At 51.1% G+C, this 20,375-nt stretch overlaps 1 protein-coding gene across 2 annotated transcripts; it reads left to right on the top strand.

Moving 5' to 3' along the window:
* myd88 (MYD88 innate immune signal transduction adaptor) lies at positions 1 to 19,867 on the top strand. Of its 2 annotated transcripts, XM_078398389.1 has the most exons (7): positions 18 to 51; positions 429 to 515; positions 4,660 to 5,026; positions 8,938 to 9,024; positions 10,556 to 10,736; positions 14,875 to 14,966; positions 17,397 to 19,867. In XM_078398389.1, exons 3-7 carry the CDS (start codon positions 4,684 to 4,686, stop codon positions 17,549 to 17,551), a joined length of 858 nt encoding a protein of 285 aa, XP_078254515.1. In that variant the 5' UTR covers positions 18 to 51; positions 429 to 515; positions 4,660 to 4,683; the 3' UTR covers positions 17,552 to 19,867. The 2 variants fall into 2 exon arrangements, with proteins under 2 accessions (XP_078254514.1, XP_078254515.1); XM_078398388.1 differs by lacking the exon at positions 429 to 515 and having other exon boundaries at positions 1 to 51.
* Positions 19,868 to 20,375: the final 508 nt, after the last annotated feature.

Below are 20,375 nucleotides of genomic sequence, written 5' to 3'. Positions count from 1 at the left end.
TAGTTGTCTCGCCCACAGTTCTACAGGACAAGGTTGGAGCCATTTGACCAGGTAAGATCAAACCTGCCCACCTTGTCTCACGGGAGGAGTAGACTGGGATTGTGAACAATTAAATAAATAAGTGAAGGTGGACACAGAGTGGTGGAGTAACTCAGCATCTGGGTCAGGCAGCATCTGTGAAAGTGCTGGAGTAACTCAGTGGGTCAGGCAGCATCTGTGGAGAACATGGATAGGTGACGTTTCGGGTCGAGACCCTTCTTCAGAGCTAGACTCTCGTTGAAGGGAGGAGGAGAACTTCTTCAAAGTAGACCAACCTTGAGGGGTATTCGCAGTGAGAGATGTGCAGGAAAAAATATTGCAGATGCTGGTTTAAATTAAATTGTGTCTACCTTCGTCTTAAACCAGCACCTGCGGTTTCTTCCCTACAGATATATAATTGAGGTGATCGGGGCCTCAGGAACTAGTGGACAAGCTCTGGTTGTTACTGGTGGTGTGTGTGTTCATCGTAACTTTAGGTAATTATCACTGTTGTTCCGACTCCAGTTGTACAGAAATTCATCCACTCAAAAATCAGAACATTCGGCCCATCAAGTCTACATGGCCATTCAATCATGGCTGGTCTACCTCCCTGGGCTTGTATACACTGGAATTTAGAAGGATGAGAGGGAATCTTATTGAAACACATAAGATTATTAAGGGGTTGGACACGTTAGAGGCAGGAAACATGTTCCCAATGTTGGGGGAGTCCAGAACAAGGGGCCACAGTTTAAAAATAAGGGGTAGGCCATTTAGAACGGAGATGAAGAAAAACGTTTTCAGTCAGAGAGTTGTGAATCTGTGGAATTCTCTGCCTCAGAAGGCAGTGGAGGCAATTTCTTTGGATGCATTCAAGAGAGAGCTAGATAGAGCTCTTAAGGATAGAGGAGTCAGGGCGGTACGGGGAGAAGGCAGGAACGGGGTACTGATTGTGGATGATCAGCCATGATCACATTGAATGGCGGTGCGTACAGGCTCGAAGGGCTGAATGGCCTCCTCCTGCACCTATTGTCTATAACCCATGGACAGACATGCATTGTTTTCTCTGAAACTTCAGAGGTTGAGGGGAGACCTGATAGAAGTATATAACATTATGAGAGGCGTAGATAGGGTAGACAGTCAGATTTATTCACAAAATGCTGGAGTAACTCAGCAGGTCAGGCAGCATCTCGGGGTAGACAGTCAGAACCTTTTCCTAGGATGGAGAATTCAAAGACGAGAGGGCACAGCTTTAAGGTGAGAGGGGCAAAGTTTACAGGAGATGTGTGGGGGGGGGGTTTACACAGAGGGGGGTGGGTACCTGGAACGTGCTGCCAGGGGTGGGGGTGGAGACAGATATGATAGTGGTGTTTAAGAGGCTTTTGGACAGGCACATGGATATGCAGGTAATGGAGGGACATGAATCACGTGCAGGCAGAGGGGGTTAGTCGAACTTGGCAGCATGTGCAGGATAGACATGGTGGGCCGAAGGGCCTGTACCAGGGGCCACAGTTCAAGAATAAGGGCATTTAGAATGGAGATGCGGAAAAACTTTTTCAGTCAGAGAGTTGTGAATCTGTGGAATTCTCTGCCTCAGAAGGCAGTGGAGGCCAATTCTCTGAATGCATTCAAGGGAGAGCTAGATAGAGCTCTTAAGGATAGCGGAGTCAGGGGGTATGGGGAGAAGGCAGGAACGGGGTACTGATTGAGAATGAACAGCCATGATCACATTGAATGGTGGTGCTGGCTCGAAGGGCCGAATGGTCTCCTCCTGCACCTATTGTCTACCTGTGCTGTCCTGTGTCTTATGTTTCAGATTGTTTAGAACTGAAGATTGAGGCCACACACGAACAGTTGTGTTAAACTCAATCACTTTCTGTAAAGTGTCAAAGATCAAATATGTTCACAGGTTCTTGGGAGGTGCTTTACCACTTTAGTTTGAGTACTGATTATTAGGAAAAGGAAGTGAATCTTAAAGAATGGGTTTTTAAAACGAGTCAAGAAGTTGGGAGGTCATGTTGCAGCTGTGTAAGATATTGGTGAGGCTGCATTTAGAGTATTGTGGTCAGGTCTGGGCACCTAATAGACAATAGACAATAGGTGCAGGAGGAGGCCATTCGGCACTTCGAGCCAGCACCGCCATTCAATGTGATCATGGCTGATCATTCTCAATCAGTACCCCGTTCCTGCCTTCTCCCCATACCCCCTAACTCCGCTATCCTTAAGAGCTCTATCCAGCTCTCTCTTGAATGCATTCAGAGAATTGGCCTCCACTGCCTTCTCAGGCAGAGAATTCCACAGATTCACACTCTCTGACTGAAAAAGTTTTTTCTCATCTCAGTTCTAAATGGCCTACCCCTTTTTCTTAAACTGTGGCCCCTTGTTCTGGATGTTGTCAATTTGGAAAGGGTACATAGAAGATTTACGAGGATGTTGCCAGGACTAGAGGGTCTGAGCTATAGGGAGAGGTTGAGCAGTCTAGGATTGGGTAGACACACACAGTCTCTTGCCCAGAGTAGGGGAATCGAGGACCAGAGGACATAGGTTCAAGGTGAAGGGAAATGATTTAATAGGAATCTGAGGTTCACCTTTTCCACACAGAGGGTGGTGGGTGTATGGAACGGGGCTGCCAGAGGAGGTAGTTGAGGCTGGGACTATCACAATGACTTGGACAGTTACATGGACAGGTACATGGAAATATTTGGACAGGTACATGGACAGGACAGGTTTCGAGGGATATGGACCAAGCGCAGGCAGGTGGGATGAATGTAGATGAGGCATGTTCGTTGGTGTGGGCAAGTTGGGCCGAAGGGCCTGTTTCTACACTGTGTGACTCTGAGAATCAAGATTATTTAGAAACACAGAAACATAGAAAATAGGTGCAGGAGGAGGCCATTCGGCCCTTCGAGCCAGCACCGCCATTCATTGTGATCATGGCTGATCATCCACAATCAGTAACCCGTGCCTGACTTCTCCCCATATCCCTTGATTCCACTAGCCCCTAGAGCTCTATCTAACTCTCTTTTAAATTCATCCAGTGAATCGGCCTCCACTGCCCTCGGTGGCAGAGAATTCCACAAATTCACAACTCTCTGGGTGAAAACGTTTATTTTCCCCTCAGTTTTAAATGGCCTCCCCTTTATTCTTAGACTGTGTGGCCCTGGTTCTGGACTCCCCCAACATTGGGAACATTATTCCTGCATCTAGCTTGTCCAGTCCTTTTATAATTCTATACGTCTTTATAAGATCCCCTCTCTCTCGAGCCAGCACCACCATTCAATGTGATCATGGCTGATCATTCTCAATCAGTACCCCGTTCCTGCCTTCTCCCCATACCCCCTGACTCCGCTATCCTTAAGAGCTCTATCTAGCTGTCTCTTGAATGCATTCAGAGAATTGGCCTCCACTGCCTTCTGAGACAGAGAATTCCACAGATTCACAACTCTCTGACTGAAAAAGTTTTTCCTCATCTCCGTTCTAAATGTCCGACCCCTTATTCTTAAACTGTGGCCCCCCGGTTCTGGACTCCCCCAACATTGGGAACATGTTCCTGCCTCTAACGTGTCCAACCCCTTAATAATCTTATACGTTTCGATAAGGATAGCGTTAGTGTGCGGGGATCGCTGGTCGGCGCGGACTGAAGGGCCTGTTTCCGCGCTGTATCTCTAAACTAAACTATTATCTCATCTGACTGGGCAGCGTGCAAAGCAAAGCTTTTCACTGTACCTCGGTACACGGGACAATAATCAACCTCAACCACTTTGTTAGGAATGAGATCCGATACAGAAAATAGAAGAATAGGAATGGAGTGAGCAGATTGGAAGGCTCTGTTTTAAGCATGAAGGGGATTTAAATCAAAAAGGGGGGGTTGGAGGGGGAGCTGGGGGGGTGGAGAGGGAGCGGGGGGGGGGGTGGAGGGGGAGCGGGGGGGGTTGGAGGGGGAGCGGGGGGGTTGGAGGGGGAGCGGGGGGGGTGGAGGGGGAGCGGGGGGGTTGGAGGGGGAGCGGGGGGGGTTGGAGGGGGAGTGGGGGGGGTGGAGGGGGAGCGGGGGGGGTGGAGGGGGAGCGGGGTGGAGGGGGAGCGGGGGGGGTGGAGGGGGAGCGGGGGGGGTGGAGGGGGAGCTGGGGGGTTGGAGGGGGAGCGGGGGGGTTGGAGGGGGAGCGGGGGGGGTGGAGGGGGAGCGGGGTGGAGGGGGAGCGGAGGGGGGTGGAGGGGGAGCGGGGGGGGTGGAGGGGGAGCTGGGGGGTTGGAGGGGGAGCGGGGGGGTTGGAGGGGGAGCGGGGGGGTTGGAGGGGGAGCGGGGGGGTTGGAGGGGGAGTGGGGGGGTGGAGGGGGAGCGGGGGGGGGGTGGAGGGGGAGCAGGGTGGAGGGGGAGCGGAGGGGGGTGGAGGGGGAGCGGGGGGGGTGGAGGGGGAGCTGGGGGGTTGGAGGGGGAGCGGGGGGGTTGGAGGGGGAGCGGGGGGGTTGGAGGGGGAGCGGGGGGGTTGGAGGGGGAGCGGGGGGGTTGGAGGGGGAGCGGGGGGGTGGAGGGGGGGCTGGTGGGGGGACGTGGGGGGTGGAGGGGGAGCGGGGTGAGGCAGCATCTTGTGTTCCTTGTTTCTGTGTGTGACGGGCCAGTGTGTGTGTGTTGTGTTTTTTGTACAGGGTTGACGGACGTAGGAAGACGGGATGGCGAGCTGTGGGCAGATTGGGGAGGGAGTGGAAGACTGCGATTCGCCCTCGCCCCCCGACATGGGCTCGGTGCCCCTCACCGCCCTCAGCTTCTTCGTCAGGAAGCAACTGGCTCTCTTCCTCAACCCCAGGAGCCTGGTGGCAGCCAACTGGCAGGAGCTGGGCGAGGAGATGGGCTTCACCTACCTGGAGATCAGGAACTACGACAGGCTGGACAACCCCACGGGCAGGCTGCTGGACGAGTGGCAGGCCAAGCACGGGTCCTCGGTCGGCCAGCTGCTCCAGTTGCTGAAGAAGATCCAACGGGAGGACATCCTGAAAGACCTTCTCCCTGCCATCCGTGAGCATCCTCATCCCAGTCCCACCCCCTCGGTGACCACGCCTGTGGCACACTATCATGTGACAGGGGCTGAATTAGGCCATTCGGCCCATCGAGTCTACGCCGCCATTCAATCACGGCCGATCTATCTCTCCCTCCCAACCCCATTCTTCTGCCTTCATGAGGTCATGAGGAATAAATGAATGGTGAATCTGTGGGATTCTCTGCCACAGACGGCTGTGGAGGCCACAAGTCAATGGATATATTTAAGGCAGAGATAGATAGATTCTTGATTAGTGCGGGTGTCAGGGGTTACGGGGAGAAGGCAGGAGAATGGGGTTAGGAGGGAGAGATAGATCAGCCATGATTGAAGTCAAGTCAAGTCATGTTTATTTGTCACGTACACATACACGATGTGCAGTGAAATGAAAGTGGCAATGCCTGCGGGTTGTGCACAAAAAGAATTACAGTTACAGCATATAAATAAAGTTAATACAGAGAAGACAAAATTTAGTCCCTGGAGTTATAAAAGTTAACGGTCCTGATGGCCTGTGGGAAGAAACTCCGTCTCATCCTCTCTGTTTTCACAGCGTGACAGCGGAGGCGTTTGCCTGATCGTAGCATCTGGAACAGTCCGTTACTGGGGTGGTAGGGGTCCCCCATAATGTTGCTAGCTCTGGATCTGCACCTCCTGATGTATAGGTCCTGCAGGGGGACGAGTGTAGTTCCCATGGTGCGTTCTGCTGAACGCACTACTCTCCGCAGAGCCTTCCTGTCCTGGGCAGAGCTGTTCCCAAACCAGACTGTGATGTTGCCGGACAGGATGCTCTCTACAGCCCCAGAGTAGAAGCAATGAAGGATCCTCAGAGACACTCTGAATTTCCTCAACTGTCTAAGGTGGTAAAGGCGCTGCTTAGCCTTACCCACCAGTGCGGCAATGTGCGTTGTCCACGTCAGATCCTCTGTGATGTGGACTCCCAGGTATTTAAAACTGCTCACCCTATCCACAATAGACCCATTTATTTCCAGTGGCGTGTACGTCCTTGGATGTTTAGCCCTTCTGAAGTCCACAATCAGCTCCTTTGTTGTTGTGACATTCAAGAGGAGGCTATTGTCCTGACACCAGAGTGCCAGATCAGCCACCTCCTCCCGGTAGACTTGATGGGCGGAATGGCCTGATTCTGCTCGCCTCATTATTGACTTATGATATTGGTGTTTAGTTTGTTTATTGTCACTGAGGTACAGTGAAAAGCTCTTGTTGCGTGCTAACCAGTCAGCGGAAAGACAATACACAATTATTATCGACCTGCTCCACCTATTGTACTTGAGTTTGACTTGATTGTATTTATATGTACAGGGCGGTCACGGTGGGGCAATGGTAGAGTTGCTGCCTCACAGCACCAGAGACCCGGCGGGTTCCATCCCGACTACGGGTGACCTGCGTGGGTTTTCTCCGAGATCTTCAGTTTCCTCCCACACTCCAAAGACATGCAGGTTTGTAGGTTAATTGGCTTGGTAAATGTAAAAGTTGTCCCTAGTGGGTGTAGGATAGACAATAGGTGCAGGAGGAGGCCATTCGGCCCTTCGAGCCAGCACCACCATTCAATGTGATCATGGCTGATCATTCTCAATCAGTACCCCGTTCCTGCCTTCTCCCCATACCCCCTGTCTCCGCTATCCTTAAGAGCTCTATCTAGCTCTCTCTTGAATGCATTCAGAGAATTGGCCTCCACTGCCTTCTGAGACAGAGAATTCCACAGATTCACAACTCTCTGACTGAAAAAGTTTTTCCTCATCTCAGTTCTAAATGGCCTACCCCTTATTCTTAAACTGTGGCCCCTTGTTCTGGACTCCCCCAACATTGGGAACATGTTTCCTGCCTCTAACGTGTCCAACCCCTTAATAATCTTATACGTTTCGATAAGGATAGCGTTAGTGTGCGGGGATCGCTGGTCAGTGCGGACTGAAGGGCCTGTTTCCGCTCTAAACTAAACTATTATCTCATCTGACTGGGCAGCGTGCAAAGCAAAGCTTTTCACTGTACCTCGGTACGCGGGACAATAATAAACCTCAACCACTTTGTTAGGAATGAGATCCGATACAGAAAATAGAAGAATAGGAATGGAGTGAGCAGATTGGAAGGCTCTGTTTTAAGCATGAAGGGGATTTAAATCAAAAAGTTAGTGTCCACTAGACCACCCGTTGATGGATAAAAAAGACACACAAGTTTTATATTATTGAGCGGCCAAACTTTAACTTGAAGAAAATTTGAGCATTTACCTCTTTTTTTTACTACAAATACTTTATTCCAAAACTAAAACAAATATACAAAGTAGTCAAGTCAAGTCAAGTCAAGTCAATTTTATTTGTATAGCACATTTAAACACAACCCACGTTGACCAAAGTGCTGTACATCAGTTCAGGTACTAATAAACGATCAACTAAATGGCACATAAACATAACAGCACATACATAAACACTTCACAGCCCCCCCTCAAAGGGCCTCAAACGCTAGGGAGTAGAAAGAGGTTTTGAGCCTGGACTTAAAGGAGTCGATGGAGGGGGCAGTTCTGATGGGGAGAGGGATGCTGTTCCACAGTCTTGGAGCTGCAACCGCAAAAGCGCGGTCACCCCTGAGCTTAAGCCTAGACCGCGGGATAGTGAGTAGCCCCAAGTCGGCCGACCTGAGGGACCTGGAGATAGCAGTGACGTGATCAAATCCAAAGCTGCCCGTGTCGGCAGTTTACAAACAGAACAGTTATCAAGTTAAAATCCTGCCAACTTTGTCAACAGTACAATCTACCTCCCGCGGCGACCAGCGGTCACGGAAGGCCTTCGCCGTCCCCGTGGCCACCGCGTGTGTGTGTGTTCCCCCTCCAGGGACACGCGTGTGCGTGTTCCCCCTCCAGGGACACGCCAGCACAGACGTAAGGATGAGAGGGGATCTTATCGAAACATATAAGATTATTAAGGGGTTGGACACGTTAGAGGCAGGAAACATGTTCCCAATGTTGGGGGAGTCCAGAACCAGGGGCCACAGTTTAAGAATAAGGGGTAGGCCATTTAGAACGGAGATGAGGAAAAACTTTTTCAGTCAGAGAGTTGTGAATCTGTGGAATTCTCTGCCTCAGAAGTCAGTGGAGGCCAATTCTCTGAATGCATTCAAGAGAGAGCTAGATAGAGCTCTTAAGGATAGCGGAGTCAGGGGGTATGGGGAGAAGGCAGGAACGGGGTACTGATTGAGAATGATCAGCCATGATCACATTGAATGGTGGTGCGTACAGGCTCGAAGGGCCGAATGGCCTCCTCCTGCACCTATTGTCTATTGTCTATTAACCCCGGAAAAGTGGCGGCAGCCGACCTCTGTGAGGCCATCAACGACCTGCGAACGGCCATCTTGGCCAGGCCCAGGAGCCGACCGACAGGGACCCCCACCCTCCCCCTCCCTACCGACCCTCCCCCCTCTGTACCGGGGGCCCAAACATCAGCAGCGTGGGGCTAAAATGGAGCCATAAGTTGAGGAGCAGCCCCTTCAGATACTGGAACAGGGGCTGCAACCCCTCGCGCCGTAAACACACATGGTACACGGTCTCTTCCTCGCCGGCCGCCAGGGGTCATCGTTCAGCGAAGCACGCGTTTAATGGCAACGTTGAAGACGGAAGTCTTCAATCAAAATGGCGATGTTTATTTTATGGGGTATGTGTCCGAAATATAGCTAAAACGGTACACGATAGCACAACAATTTGAACAAAACTTGATACTGCACACCGCGGGACAATGGTGAGTAAGGTGGGCCTAAAGTTGTTGTGCTAACATGTACCATTTTGGCTGTATGTCGGGAACATACATACAGACATACATGCATGATGAGAGTTTTAGTTATAGATATATAGATGCTAAAGAAGGTGATCCATCTCCATGTTATATTACAGAGGAGTGCTGCATCCGCTACCTGAACAAGCCCTTGCAAGTGGCCTCCGTGGACAGCAGTGGGCCCAGGAGCTCCATCGACCCTTCAGGTAACGAGGAGACCAGATATAGTTTAGTTTCAGAGACACAGCGCGGAAACAGGCCAGCCCTGCGGCCCTCTGAGTCCACGCCGACCAGCGATCCCCGCACACTCACGCTATCCTACATTGGTTCCATCCCGACTACGGGCGCTGTCTGTGCGGAGTTTGTACGTTCTCCCCGTGACCTGCGTGGGTTTTCGCCCAGATCTTCGGTTTCCTCCCACACTCCAAAGACGTGCAGGTTTGTAGGTTAATTGGCTTTGGTACAATACTGTTAATGACCGGGGTTCGTGGGATGGCATGGTCTCGGTGGGCTGAAGGGCCTGTTTCCGCGCTGTATCTAGGGTTGCCAACTATCTCACTCCCAAATAAGGGACAAAAGGTGACGTCACCGCCCCGCGCCCCATGTGACCTCACCCAGCCAGCGGCCACGTGCTCCCGCTCCACCAATGGCGGCCGCCCGGGCTGGGAGGCGGGTTGCTACGCAACTTCCAATAGGCGAACTCGGTCCCGCTCCCCAAACACTGTTCAGTCCCGTGGCCGCGCCGCACCGGGCGATGGAAGGCCCCGCGGCCGAGCCGGGCGCTGTTCAGTCCCGTGGCCGCGCCGCACCGGGCGATGGAAGGCCCCGCGGCCGAGCCGCACCGGGCGATGGAAAGCCCCGCGGCCGAGCCGGGCGCTGTTCAGTCCCGTGGCCGCCCCACACCGGGCGATGGAAGGCCCCACGGCCGAGCCGCACCGGGCGATGGAAGGCCCCACGGCCGTGCCGCACCGGGCGATGGAAGGCCCCGTGGCCGCACCGGGCGATGGAAGGCCCCGCAGCCGTGCCGCACCGGGCGATGGAAGGCCCCGCGGCCAAGCCTCGCCCCGAGGAAGAGACCTAAGAAAAAGAAAGAATCCCCCCCCCACACATGCACCCCCCCTTCCCCCCCACACATACACAACCAAAAACAAAACACCCCAACACCAACACACAAACAAAAAAAGGACAAAGGACAAACAGACTGCCAGCGAGCCGCAGCCGTTAGGCGCCGCCACACGTACAGTGTCCGGGCCTACACTGTCCGGGCCTACACTGTCCGGGACTACACTGTACGGGCCTACACTGTCCGGGCCTACACTGTCCGGGCCTACACTGTCCGGGCCTACACTGTCCGGGCCTACAGTGTCCGGGCCTACAGTGTCCCGGCCTACACTGTCCGGGCTTACACTGTCCGGGCCTACACTGTCCGGGCCTACAGTATCCGGGCCTACAGCCCACCCTGGGCCTACAGTGTCCGGGCCTACAGCGCCCCCACCCCCCCGGGCCTAATATGGGACAAGGACGGTCCCGTACGGGACAAACCAATTTAACCCAAAATACGGGATGTCCCGGCTAATACGGGGCAGTTGGCAACTCTTGCTGTATCTCTAACCTAAACTTGAAGTAGATGCACTAAACGTCTGTTGAAGGTTGTGGGAGTCCATGCACAGCGGAGAGGTTTGTTGAGCCTTGCGTTGTGTTCTGCTGGCTGACCGTTGGGTGCTGTTTCACCCACAGGCGGGATGCCCGACTACTTTGACGCCTTCATCTGCTACTGCCAGGCGGACATTGAGTTCGTGCATGAGATGATCAGGCAGCTGGAGCAAACAGACTACAAGCTGAAGCTGTGCGTGTTCGACCGCGATGTACTGCCGGGGTCCTGCATCTGGACCATCACCAGCGAGCTCATCGAGAAACGGTAACACACGGACATTCCTTCCCTCCCGAGATGCTGCCTGACCCGCTGAGTTACTCCAGCACTCTGTGTAACGTCACCTATCCATGTTCTCCACAGATGCTGCCTGACCCGCTGAGTTACTCCAGCACTCTGTGAAACGTCACCTATCCATGTTCTCCACAGATGCTGCCTGACCCGCTGAGTTACTCCAGCACTCTGTGTCTACCTTTGATTTAAACCAGCATCTGCAGTTTTCTTCCTACACACGGACACTTCAGTCCAGTTCACTTTATTGTCCCGTGTACCGAGGTACAGTGAAAAGCTTTTGTTGCGTGCTAACCAGTCAGCGGAAAGACAACACACGATTACAATCGGTCCATTTACAGTGTACAGATACATGATAAGGGATTAACGTTCAGTGCAAGGTAAAGCCAGCAAAGTCCGATCAAAGATAGTCCGAGGGTCACCAATGAGGTAGATAGTAGTTCAGCACTGCTCTCTGGTTGTGGTGGGATGGTTCAGAGAAACATAGAAAATAGGTGCGGGAGTAGGCCATTCGGCCCTTCGAGCCAGCACCGCCATTCAATATGATCATGGCTAATCATCTAAAACCAGTACCCTGTTCCTGCCTTCTCCCCTCATCCCTTGATTCCTAAGAGCTCTATCTAACTCTCTCTTGAAAACATTCAGTGAATCGGCCTCCACTGCCTTCTGTGGCAGAGAATTCCACGATTCACAACTCTCTGGGTGAAAACGTTTTTCCTCATCTCAGTCCTAAATGGCCCACCCGTTATTCTTAAACTGTGTCTACTGGTTCCTGACTCCCCCGACATCGGGAACATTTTTCCTGCATCTAGCCTGTCCAATCCTTTAAGAATTTTATATGTTTCCATAAGATCCCCTCTCATCCTTCTAAATTCCAGTGAATACAAGCCCAGTCGACCCAGTCTTTCATCATATGATAGTCCCGCCATCCCGGGGATTCACCTGGTGAACCTACGCTGCACTCCCTCAAAAGCAAGAATGTCCTTCCTCAAATTAGGAGACCAAAACTGCACCCAGTACACCAGGTGCGGTCTCACCAGGGCCCTGTACAACTGCAAAAGGACCTCCTTGCTCCTAAACTCAAATCCTCTCGCAATGAAGGCCAACATGCCATTGGCTTTCATCACTGCCTGCTGTGCCTGCATGCTTCCTTTATAGGAGCAGAATTAGGCTATTCTCCGCCATTCAATCATGGCTGATCTATCTCTCCCTCCTAACCCCATTCTCCTACCTTCTCCCCATAACCCCTGACACCCGCACTAATCAAGAATCTATCTACCTCTGCCTTAAAAATATTCTTGAAATATCGCTACCAATGCCTCCACAATCTCTAAAGCCACCTCTTTCAGAACCTTAGGGTGCAGTCCATCCGGTCCAGGTGACTGACCCACCTTCAGGCCTTTCAGCTTCCCAAGGTACCCAAGCACCTTCTGCCCAGTAATAGCCACTCCACTAGCTTCCACCGCCTGACAATACTCATGATTCTATATATTAAGTTATAAGTCACAATAATGGTTTAAAATAGTGAGATGCAAAATCGAATAGCGAAGGGCCTGGACGGAGTGGATGTGGAGAGGATGTTTCCACCAGTGGGAGAGTCTAGGACCAGAGGGCACAGCCTCAGAATTGAAGGACGTTCTTTAGTCGTGGATAGGTGACGTTTCACAGATCCAAAGAGTACAGGTTTGTAGGTTGAAGGTAGATACAAAATGCCGGAGTAACTCAGCGGGTCAGGCAGCATCTCGGGAGAGAAGGAATGGGTGACGTTTCGGGTTGAGACCATTCTTCAAACCTCAGTCCCTAGTGGGTATAGGATACTTCCAGTAAAGTGGACCCATTCCTTCTCTCCCGAGATGCTGCCTGTCCCGCTGAGTTACTCCAGCATTTTGTGTCTACCTTCGATTTAAACCGGCATCTGCAGTTTTCTCCTCCAGGTTTGTAGGTTGATTAGCTTCTGTAAATCGTCCCTCGAGTGTAGGATAGAACTAGTGTACGTGTGATCGTGGGTCGGCACGGACTCGGTGGGCCGAAGGGCCTGTTTCTGCGCCGTATTTCTAAACAAATTTCCACAGACAAAGTCCAATGTCCGCAATGGGGTCGAGGTGAATCGGACAGTGCCCCAGCTTATGGAAGGGCCGTTCAGAAGCCTGATCACAGAGGGGAAGGGGCTGTTCTTGAGTCTGGTGGTGCGCGCTTTCAAGCTTCTGTGTAAGAAAATAACTGCAGATGCTGGTACAAATCGAAGGTGTTTATTCACAAAATGCTGGAGTAACTCAGCGGGTCAGGCAGCATCTCAGGAGAGAAGGAATGGGTGACGTTTCGGGTTGAGACCCTTCTTCAGACTGATGTCAGGTGGGCAGAACAAAGGAAGGATATAGGTGGAGACAGGAAGATAGAGGGAGATCTGGGAAGGGGGAGGGGAAGAGAGGGACACAGGAACTATCTAAAGTTGGAGAAGTCAATGTTCATACCACTGGGCTGCAAGCTGCCCAGGCAAAATATGAGGTGTTGTTCCTCCAATTTGCAGTGGGCCTCACTATGGCACTGGACGTAGAAACATAGAAAATAGGTGCAGGAGTAGGGCATTCGGCCCTTCGAGCCTGCATCGCCATTCAATATGATCATGGCTGATCATCCAGCTCAGTATCCTGTACCTGCCTTCTCTCCATACCCCCTGATCCCTTTAGCCATAAGGGCCACATCTAATTCCCTCTTAAATATAGCCAATGAACTGGCCTCAACTACCTTCTATGGCAGAGAATTCCACAGACTCACCACTCTCTGTGTGAAGAAATGTTTTCTCATCTCGGTCCTAAAAGACTTCCCCCTTATTCTTAAGCTGTGATCCCTGGTTCTGGACTCCCCCAACATCGGGAACAATCTTCCCGCATCTAGCCTCTCCAACCCCTTAAGAATGTTATATGTTTCTATAAGATCCCCCCTCAGTCTTCTAAATTCCAGCGAGTACAAGCCCAGTCTATCCAGTCTTTCCTCATATGAAAGTCCCGCCATCCCAGGGATCAATCTGGTGAACCTTCTCTGTACTCCCTCTAAGGCAAGAACGTCTTTCCTCAGGTTAGGAGACCAAAACTGCACACAATACTCCATGTGCGGTCTCACCAAGGCCCTGTACAACTGCAGCAGAACTTCCCTGCTCCTAAACTCAAATCCACTTGCTATGAATGCCAACATACCATTCGCTTTCTTCACTGCCTGCTGCACCTGCATGCTTGCTTTCAATGACTGGTGCACCATGACACCCAGGTCACGTTGCATCTCCCCTTCTCCCAATCGGTCACCATTCAGGTAATACTCTGCTTTCCTGTTCTTGCCGCCAAAGTGGATAACCTCACATTTATCCACATTATATTGCATCTGCCATGCATTTGCCCACTCGCCTAATCTATCCAAGTCACTCTGCAGCCTCCTAGCATCCTCCTCGCAGCTAACACTGCCACCCAGCTTCGTGTCATCCGCAAACTTAGAGATGTTGCATTTAATTCCCTCGTCCAAATCATTAATATACACTGTAAATAACTGGGGTCCCAGCACTGAGCCTTGCGGTACCCCACTAGTCACTGCCTGCCATTCCGAAAAGGACCCGTTTATTCCTACTCTTTGCTTCCTGTCCGCCAACCAATTCTCTATCCACCTCAACACTGAACCCTCAATACCGTGTGCTTTAAGTTTGTACACCAATCTCCTATGTGGGACCTTGTCGAAGGCCTTCTGAAAGTCCAGATATAACACATCGACTGGTTCTCCCTTTATCCACTCTACTAGTTACATCCTCGAAAAATTCTATAAGAGGAGGCCCATGACAGAAAGGTCAGACTGGGAGTGGGAGGGGGAGTTGAAGTGCTCAGCCACCGGGAGATCAGGTTGGTTAAGGCGGACTGAGCGAAGGTGTTGAGCGGAACGATCGCCGAGCCTGCGTTTGGTTTCGCCGATGTAAAGAAGTTGACATCTAGAGCAGCGGATACAATAGATGAGGAAGCTTCTGTACCTTCTGCCGGGCGGGAGCGGGGAGAAGAGGGAATGGCCGGGGTGGGACAGGGACAAGGCTTTGGTTTTGCTGGAATCTCACTGATTTATTTTCCATATTAAACGGCAGGTGCAGACGGATGGTGGCAGTGATCTCCGATGACTATTTGGTCAGCGATGAGTGTGATTTTCAAACCAAGTTTGCGCTGAGTCTAAGTCCAGGTAAACCAGCCATGTATTATGTACATCCAATCCAGTTCAATGATGGGTATAGAGACATAGAAACATAGAACACAGGTGAAGGAGGAGGCCATTTGGCCCTTCGAGCCAGCACCACCATTCATTGTGATCATGGCTGATCATCCACAATCAGTAACCCGTGCCTGCCTTCTCCCCATATCCCTTGATTCCGCTAGCCCCTAGAGCTCTATCTAACTCTCTTTTAAATTCATCCAGTGAATCGGCCTCCACTGCCCTCTGTGGCAGAGAATTCCACAAATTCACAACTCTCTGGGTGAAAAAGTTACTTCTCACCTCAGTTTTAAATGGCCTCCCCTTTATTCTTAGACTGTGTGGCCCCTGGTTCTGGAGTCCCCCAACATTGGGAACATTTTTCCTGCATCTAGCTTGTCCAGTCCTTTTATAATTTTATACGTCTCTATAAGATCCCCTCTCATCCTTCTAAACTCCAGTGAATACAAACCTAGTCTTTCCAATCTTTCATCATATGACAGTCCCGCCATCCCGGGGATTAACCTGGTGAACCTACGCTGCACTGCCTCAATAGCAAGGACGTCCTTCCTCAAATTAGGAGACCAAAACTGCACACAATACTCCAGATGTGGTCTCACCAGGGCCCTGTACAGCTGCAATGTATGTGCTAGTAATCCTCGTGTCTTGCAACTTCTTAAATGTTCTAGTCTATTGTCACCTGTACCGAGGTACAGTGAAAAGCTATCCAGTCAGCGGAAAGACTATGCATGATTTCAATCGAACTGTCCACATTGCACAGTTACATGATGAAGAGAATAATGTTTAGTCCAAGTTAATTTCTGGTAAAGCCCGATTAAAGATAGTCCGAGGGTCACCAATGAGAGAGATGGTAGCTCAGGATGGTGGCTCGAAGGGCCGAATGGCCTACTCCTGCACCTATTGTCTATTGTCTATTGACCACTCTCAAGTTGCTGATAGGATGGTTCAGTTGCCTGATAACAGCCGGGAAGAAACTGTCCCTGAATCTGGAGGTGTGCGTTTTCACACTTCTGTACCTCTTGCCCGATGGGAGAGGGGAGAAGAGGGAGTGGCCGGGGTGAGACTGGTCCTTGATGATGCTGCTGGCCTTGCCGAGGCAGCGTGAGGTGTAGATGGAGTCAGTGGAAGGGAGGTTGGTTTGTGTGATGGTCTGGGCTGCTGGCCTTGCCGAGGCAGCGTGAGGTGTAGATGGAGTCAATGGAAGGGAGGTTGATTTGTGTGATGGTCTGGGCTGCGTCCACAATTCGCTGCAATTTCTTGCGGGTCTTGGATGGAGCTGTTCCCAAACCATGCTGTGATGCATCCCGACACAAAATGCTTTCTACGCAGCTTATGTAGAAGTTGATGAGAGTTGGTTGTTGGGGTCATGCTGATCGTCCTAAACCTTCTAAGGAAGTGGAGGCGTTGGAGCTTTCTTGGTCGTTGCTTCAGTATGGGTGGTCCAGGAGAAGTTGTTGGTGATATTGACTCCTGCGAATTTGAAGTTTAATTGAAGTTTAATGAGGAATAGATCGGGTAGACGCACAGAGCCCAGAGTAGGTGAATCGAGGACCAGAGGACATAGGTTCAAGGTGAAGGGGAAAATATTCAATAGGAATCCGTGGGGTAATTTTGTTCACACAGAGGGTGGTGGGTGTATGGAACAAGCTGCCAGAGGAGGTAGTTGAGGCTGGGACTATCCCAATGTTGAATTGAATAAATTTCATTAGCCAAGTATGTACACGTACAAGGAATGTGCCTTGGTGCTCCGCTCGCAAGTAACAACACGAACATACAGTAAACAATTAGGAATAAATGTTAAAGAAACTGTTAGACAGGTAGCCACAAAATGCTGGAGTAACTCAGCGGGACAGGCAGCATCTCTGGAGAGAAGGAATGGGTGACGTTTCGAGTCTGAAGAAGGGTCTCGACCTGAAACGTCACCCATTCCATCTCTCCAGAGATGCTGCCTGTCACGCTGAGTTACTCCAGCATTTTGTGTCCACCTTCGATTTTAAACCAGCATCTGCAGGTTTTTTTTCCTAGACCTGTTGGACAGGTACATGGCTAGGACAAGTTTGGAGGAAATGGACCAAGCGCAGGCAGGTGGGACTAGTGTAGCTGGAACATTGTTGGCTGGTGTGGGCAAGGTGGGCCGAAGGGCCTGTTTCCACACTGTATCACTCTGTGACTCTATGAAGGGCCTGTTTCCACACTGTATCACTCTGTGACTCTATGAAGGGCCTGTTTCCACACTGTATCACTCTGTGACTCTATGAAGGGCCTGTTTCCACACTGTATCACTCTGTGACTCTATGAAGGGCCTGTTTCCACACTGTATCACTCTGTGACTCTATGAAGGGCCTGTTTCCACACTGTATCACTCTGTGACTGTAAACGTGGTGATTGTTGTTGCTGCAGGTGCCCAGGACAAGCGGCTGATCCCGGTGAAGTACAAGCACATCAAGAGGGAGTTCCCCAGCATTCTCCGTCACATCACCATCTGTGACTACACCAACCCAAGCACCAAGTCATGGTTCTGGAAACGGCTGGCAAAGGCCCTGTCTCAGCCCTGAGGGGGGAGCGTGGATGGGCCACTGGACGCTCGACATCATCATCGCCGGGATCTCCAGCAGACGGTGACTCCCTCGTCAGAACACAATGTCTGAAGAAGAGTCCCGACCCCAAACGTCACCTATCCATGTTCTCCACAGATGCTGCCTGACCCGCTGAGTTACTCCAGCACTCTGATTCTGGCATGTGCAGTTCCGTGTGTCTCCATTGTTGATGTTTAACAGCTCTCTGAAGCGACTCGTGTGGCGCGGTGGCGCAGCGGTAGAGTTGCTGCTGCACAACACCAGAGACCCGGGTTCCATCCCGACCACGGGGGCTGTCTGTACGGAGTTTGTACGTTCTCCCCGTGACCTGCGTGGGTTTTCTCCGAGATCTCCAGTTTCCCCCGTCTAAGAATAAAGGGGAGGCCATTTAAAACTGAGGTGAGGAAAAACCTTTTCACCCAGAGAGTTGTGAATTTGTAGAATTCTGCCACAGAGGGCAGTGGAGGCCGATTCACTGGATGAATTTAAAAGAGAGTTAGATAGAGCTCTAGGGGCTAGTGGAATCAAGGGATATGGGGAGAAGGCAGGCACGGGTTACTGATTGTGGATGATCAGCCATGATCACAATCAATGGCGGTGCTGGCTTGAAGGGCCAAATGGCCTCCTCATGCACCTATTTTCTATGTGTCTATGTTACTCCAAAGACATGCAAGTTTGTAGGTTAATTGGCTTGGTAAAAATGTAAATTGTCCCTAGTGTGTGTAGGATAGTGTTAGTGTGCGGGGATCGCTGGGCGGCGTGGGCTCTGTGGGTCGAAGGGCCTGTTTCCGTGCTGTATCTCTGAACCAAACTGCTCGGTTGTAGCAAGTCCAAATCAATGCTTCCAGAAGAACATTCACTGTCATAGGACTCGGGCGTAAACCACAGAAGATGTCCACAACACGGGATTGAAAGCTTGGGCGCAGATGGAGAACGTGTCCCAGCCAACTATTGGAACATTGATCATGCTCTCTACCTTCTGAAAATGTTAAATAAACACACAAAATGTCCCCTGGTTCTTGATTCCACAACTCTGGCTAAACGACTGTGCATTCACCCAATGTATTAGAAAGATAGATACATAGACAATAGGTGCAGGAGGTGCCATTCGGCCCTTCGAGCCAGCACTGCCATTCAATGTGATCATGGCTGATCGTCCACAATCAGTAACCTGTGCCTGCCTTCACCCCATATCCCTTGATTCCACTAGCCCCTAGAGCGCCATCTAACTCATGATTCCCTCTTGATTTTACACAGCTCCATAAGATCACCCCTCATCCTCCTGCACTCCAAGGAATAGAGTCCCAGCCTGCCCCAACCTCTCCCTGTAGCTCAGGCCCCTCGAGTCCTGGCAACATCCTCGTAAATCACGAAAATAAACTATTAACTAACAACTGTCTGAGTTGTACTTTGGGATTTTGCAATAATACTGGGGCTTTTAATGTAATGTTTTGGTTTTGTTTGTGATGTTATCCATATTTACTGTGTTAGCTGGCCTGTTAAACTGCTGCAAGTAAGAATTTTACATCTCTGTTCGGTACAATTGACTATATAGGTGACGTTTCACAGAGTGCTGGAGTAACTCAGCGGGTCAGGCAGCATCTGTGGAGAACATGGATAGGTGACGTTTCACAGAGTACTGGAGTAACACAGCGGGTCAATAGACAATAGACAATAGGAGCAGTAGGAGGCCATTCGGCCCTTCGAGCCAGCACCACCATTCAATGTGATCATGGCTGATCATTCTCAATCAGTACCCCGTTCCTGCCTTCTCCCCATACCCCCTGACTCCGCTATCCTTAAGAGCTCTATCTAGCTCTCTCTTGAAAGCATTCAGAGAATTGGCCTCCACTGCCTTCTGAGGCAGAGAATCCCACAGTTTCACAACTCTCTGACTGAAAAAGTTTTTCCTCATCTCCGTTCTAAATGGCCGACCCCTTATTCTTAAACTGTGGCCCCTGGTTCTGGACTCCCCCAACATTGGGAACATGTTTCCTGCCTCTAACATGTCCAACCCCTTAATAATCTTATACGGTCGGGCAGCATCTGTGGGGAACATGGATAGGTGACGTTTCTGGTCGGGACCCTTCTTCAGCCAATAACAAAATGTTATTGAACCTGGACCAGTCCAGTTACTCCCTGTAGATACAAACTTTGAGCTGTACATCTAGTTGTTATTATTTTTTGCTGTAGTTTTATGCATTATTAGTAAATTCGCATTTAGCCTTCCTATATTGTGGAAGGTTTGATTGATCAAAGTCTACTGATGTCATCTAATCCTGGTGTCACCCATTCTCCCAACTCCTCCTGCTGCCAGAGGAGGTGGTTGAGGCAGGGACTGTCGTAATCATAACTAGACCAAGTGGATCCGTGGGCCAAACATGTCCTGCATTGGTCCAGGACAAATCTGGATCTCTCCTCCCCCTCTCCTCCCCCTCTCCTCCCCCTCTCCTCCCCCTCTCCTCCCCCTCTCCTCCCCCTCTCCTCCCCCTCTCCTCCCCCTCTCCTCCCCCTCTCCTCCCCCTCCCATCCCCCTTATCCTCCTCCCATCCCCCCTTATCCACCTCCCTCCCCACCCCCATCCCCCCTTCCCCTCCCCTCCCCTCCCCCTCTCCCATCCCCCACTCCCCCTCTCCCATCCCCCTCAACCCCACTTATCTGCCCCCTCCCCCCCTAGGAGATATGTTTTTAACTTTAAAATGTGAATAACTTTAAAAATATAGCACTGATTTCAATGAACCTTCTTCCATTAGCACCAAAGGGGTGACGGTGTGTAAGGTGGGCCTAAAGTTGTCACGCTATC

Source organism: Rhinoraja longicauda, chromosome 4, assembly GCF_053455715.1.
Source record: "Rhinoraja longicauda isolate Sanriku21f chromosome 4, sRhiLon1.1, whole genome shotgun sequence".
NCBI classification, from domain to species: Eukaryota; Metazoa; Chordata; class Chondrichthyes; order Rajiformes; family Arhynchobatidae; genus Rhinoraja; species Rhinoraja longicauda.
This window is presented reverse-complemented; position numbering and strand designations above follow the sequence as displayed.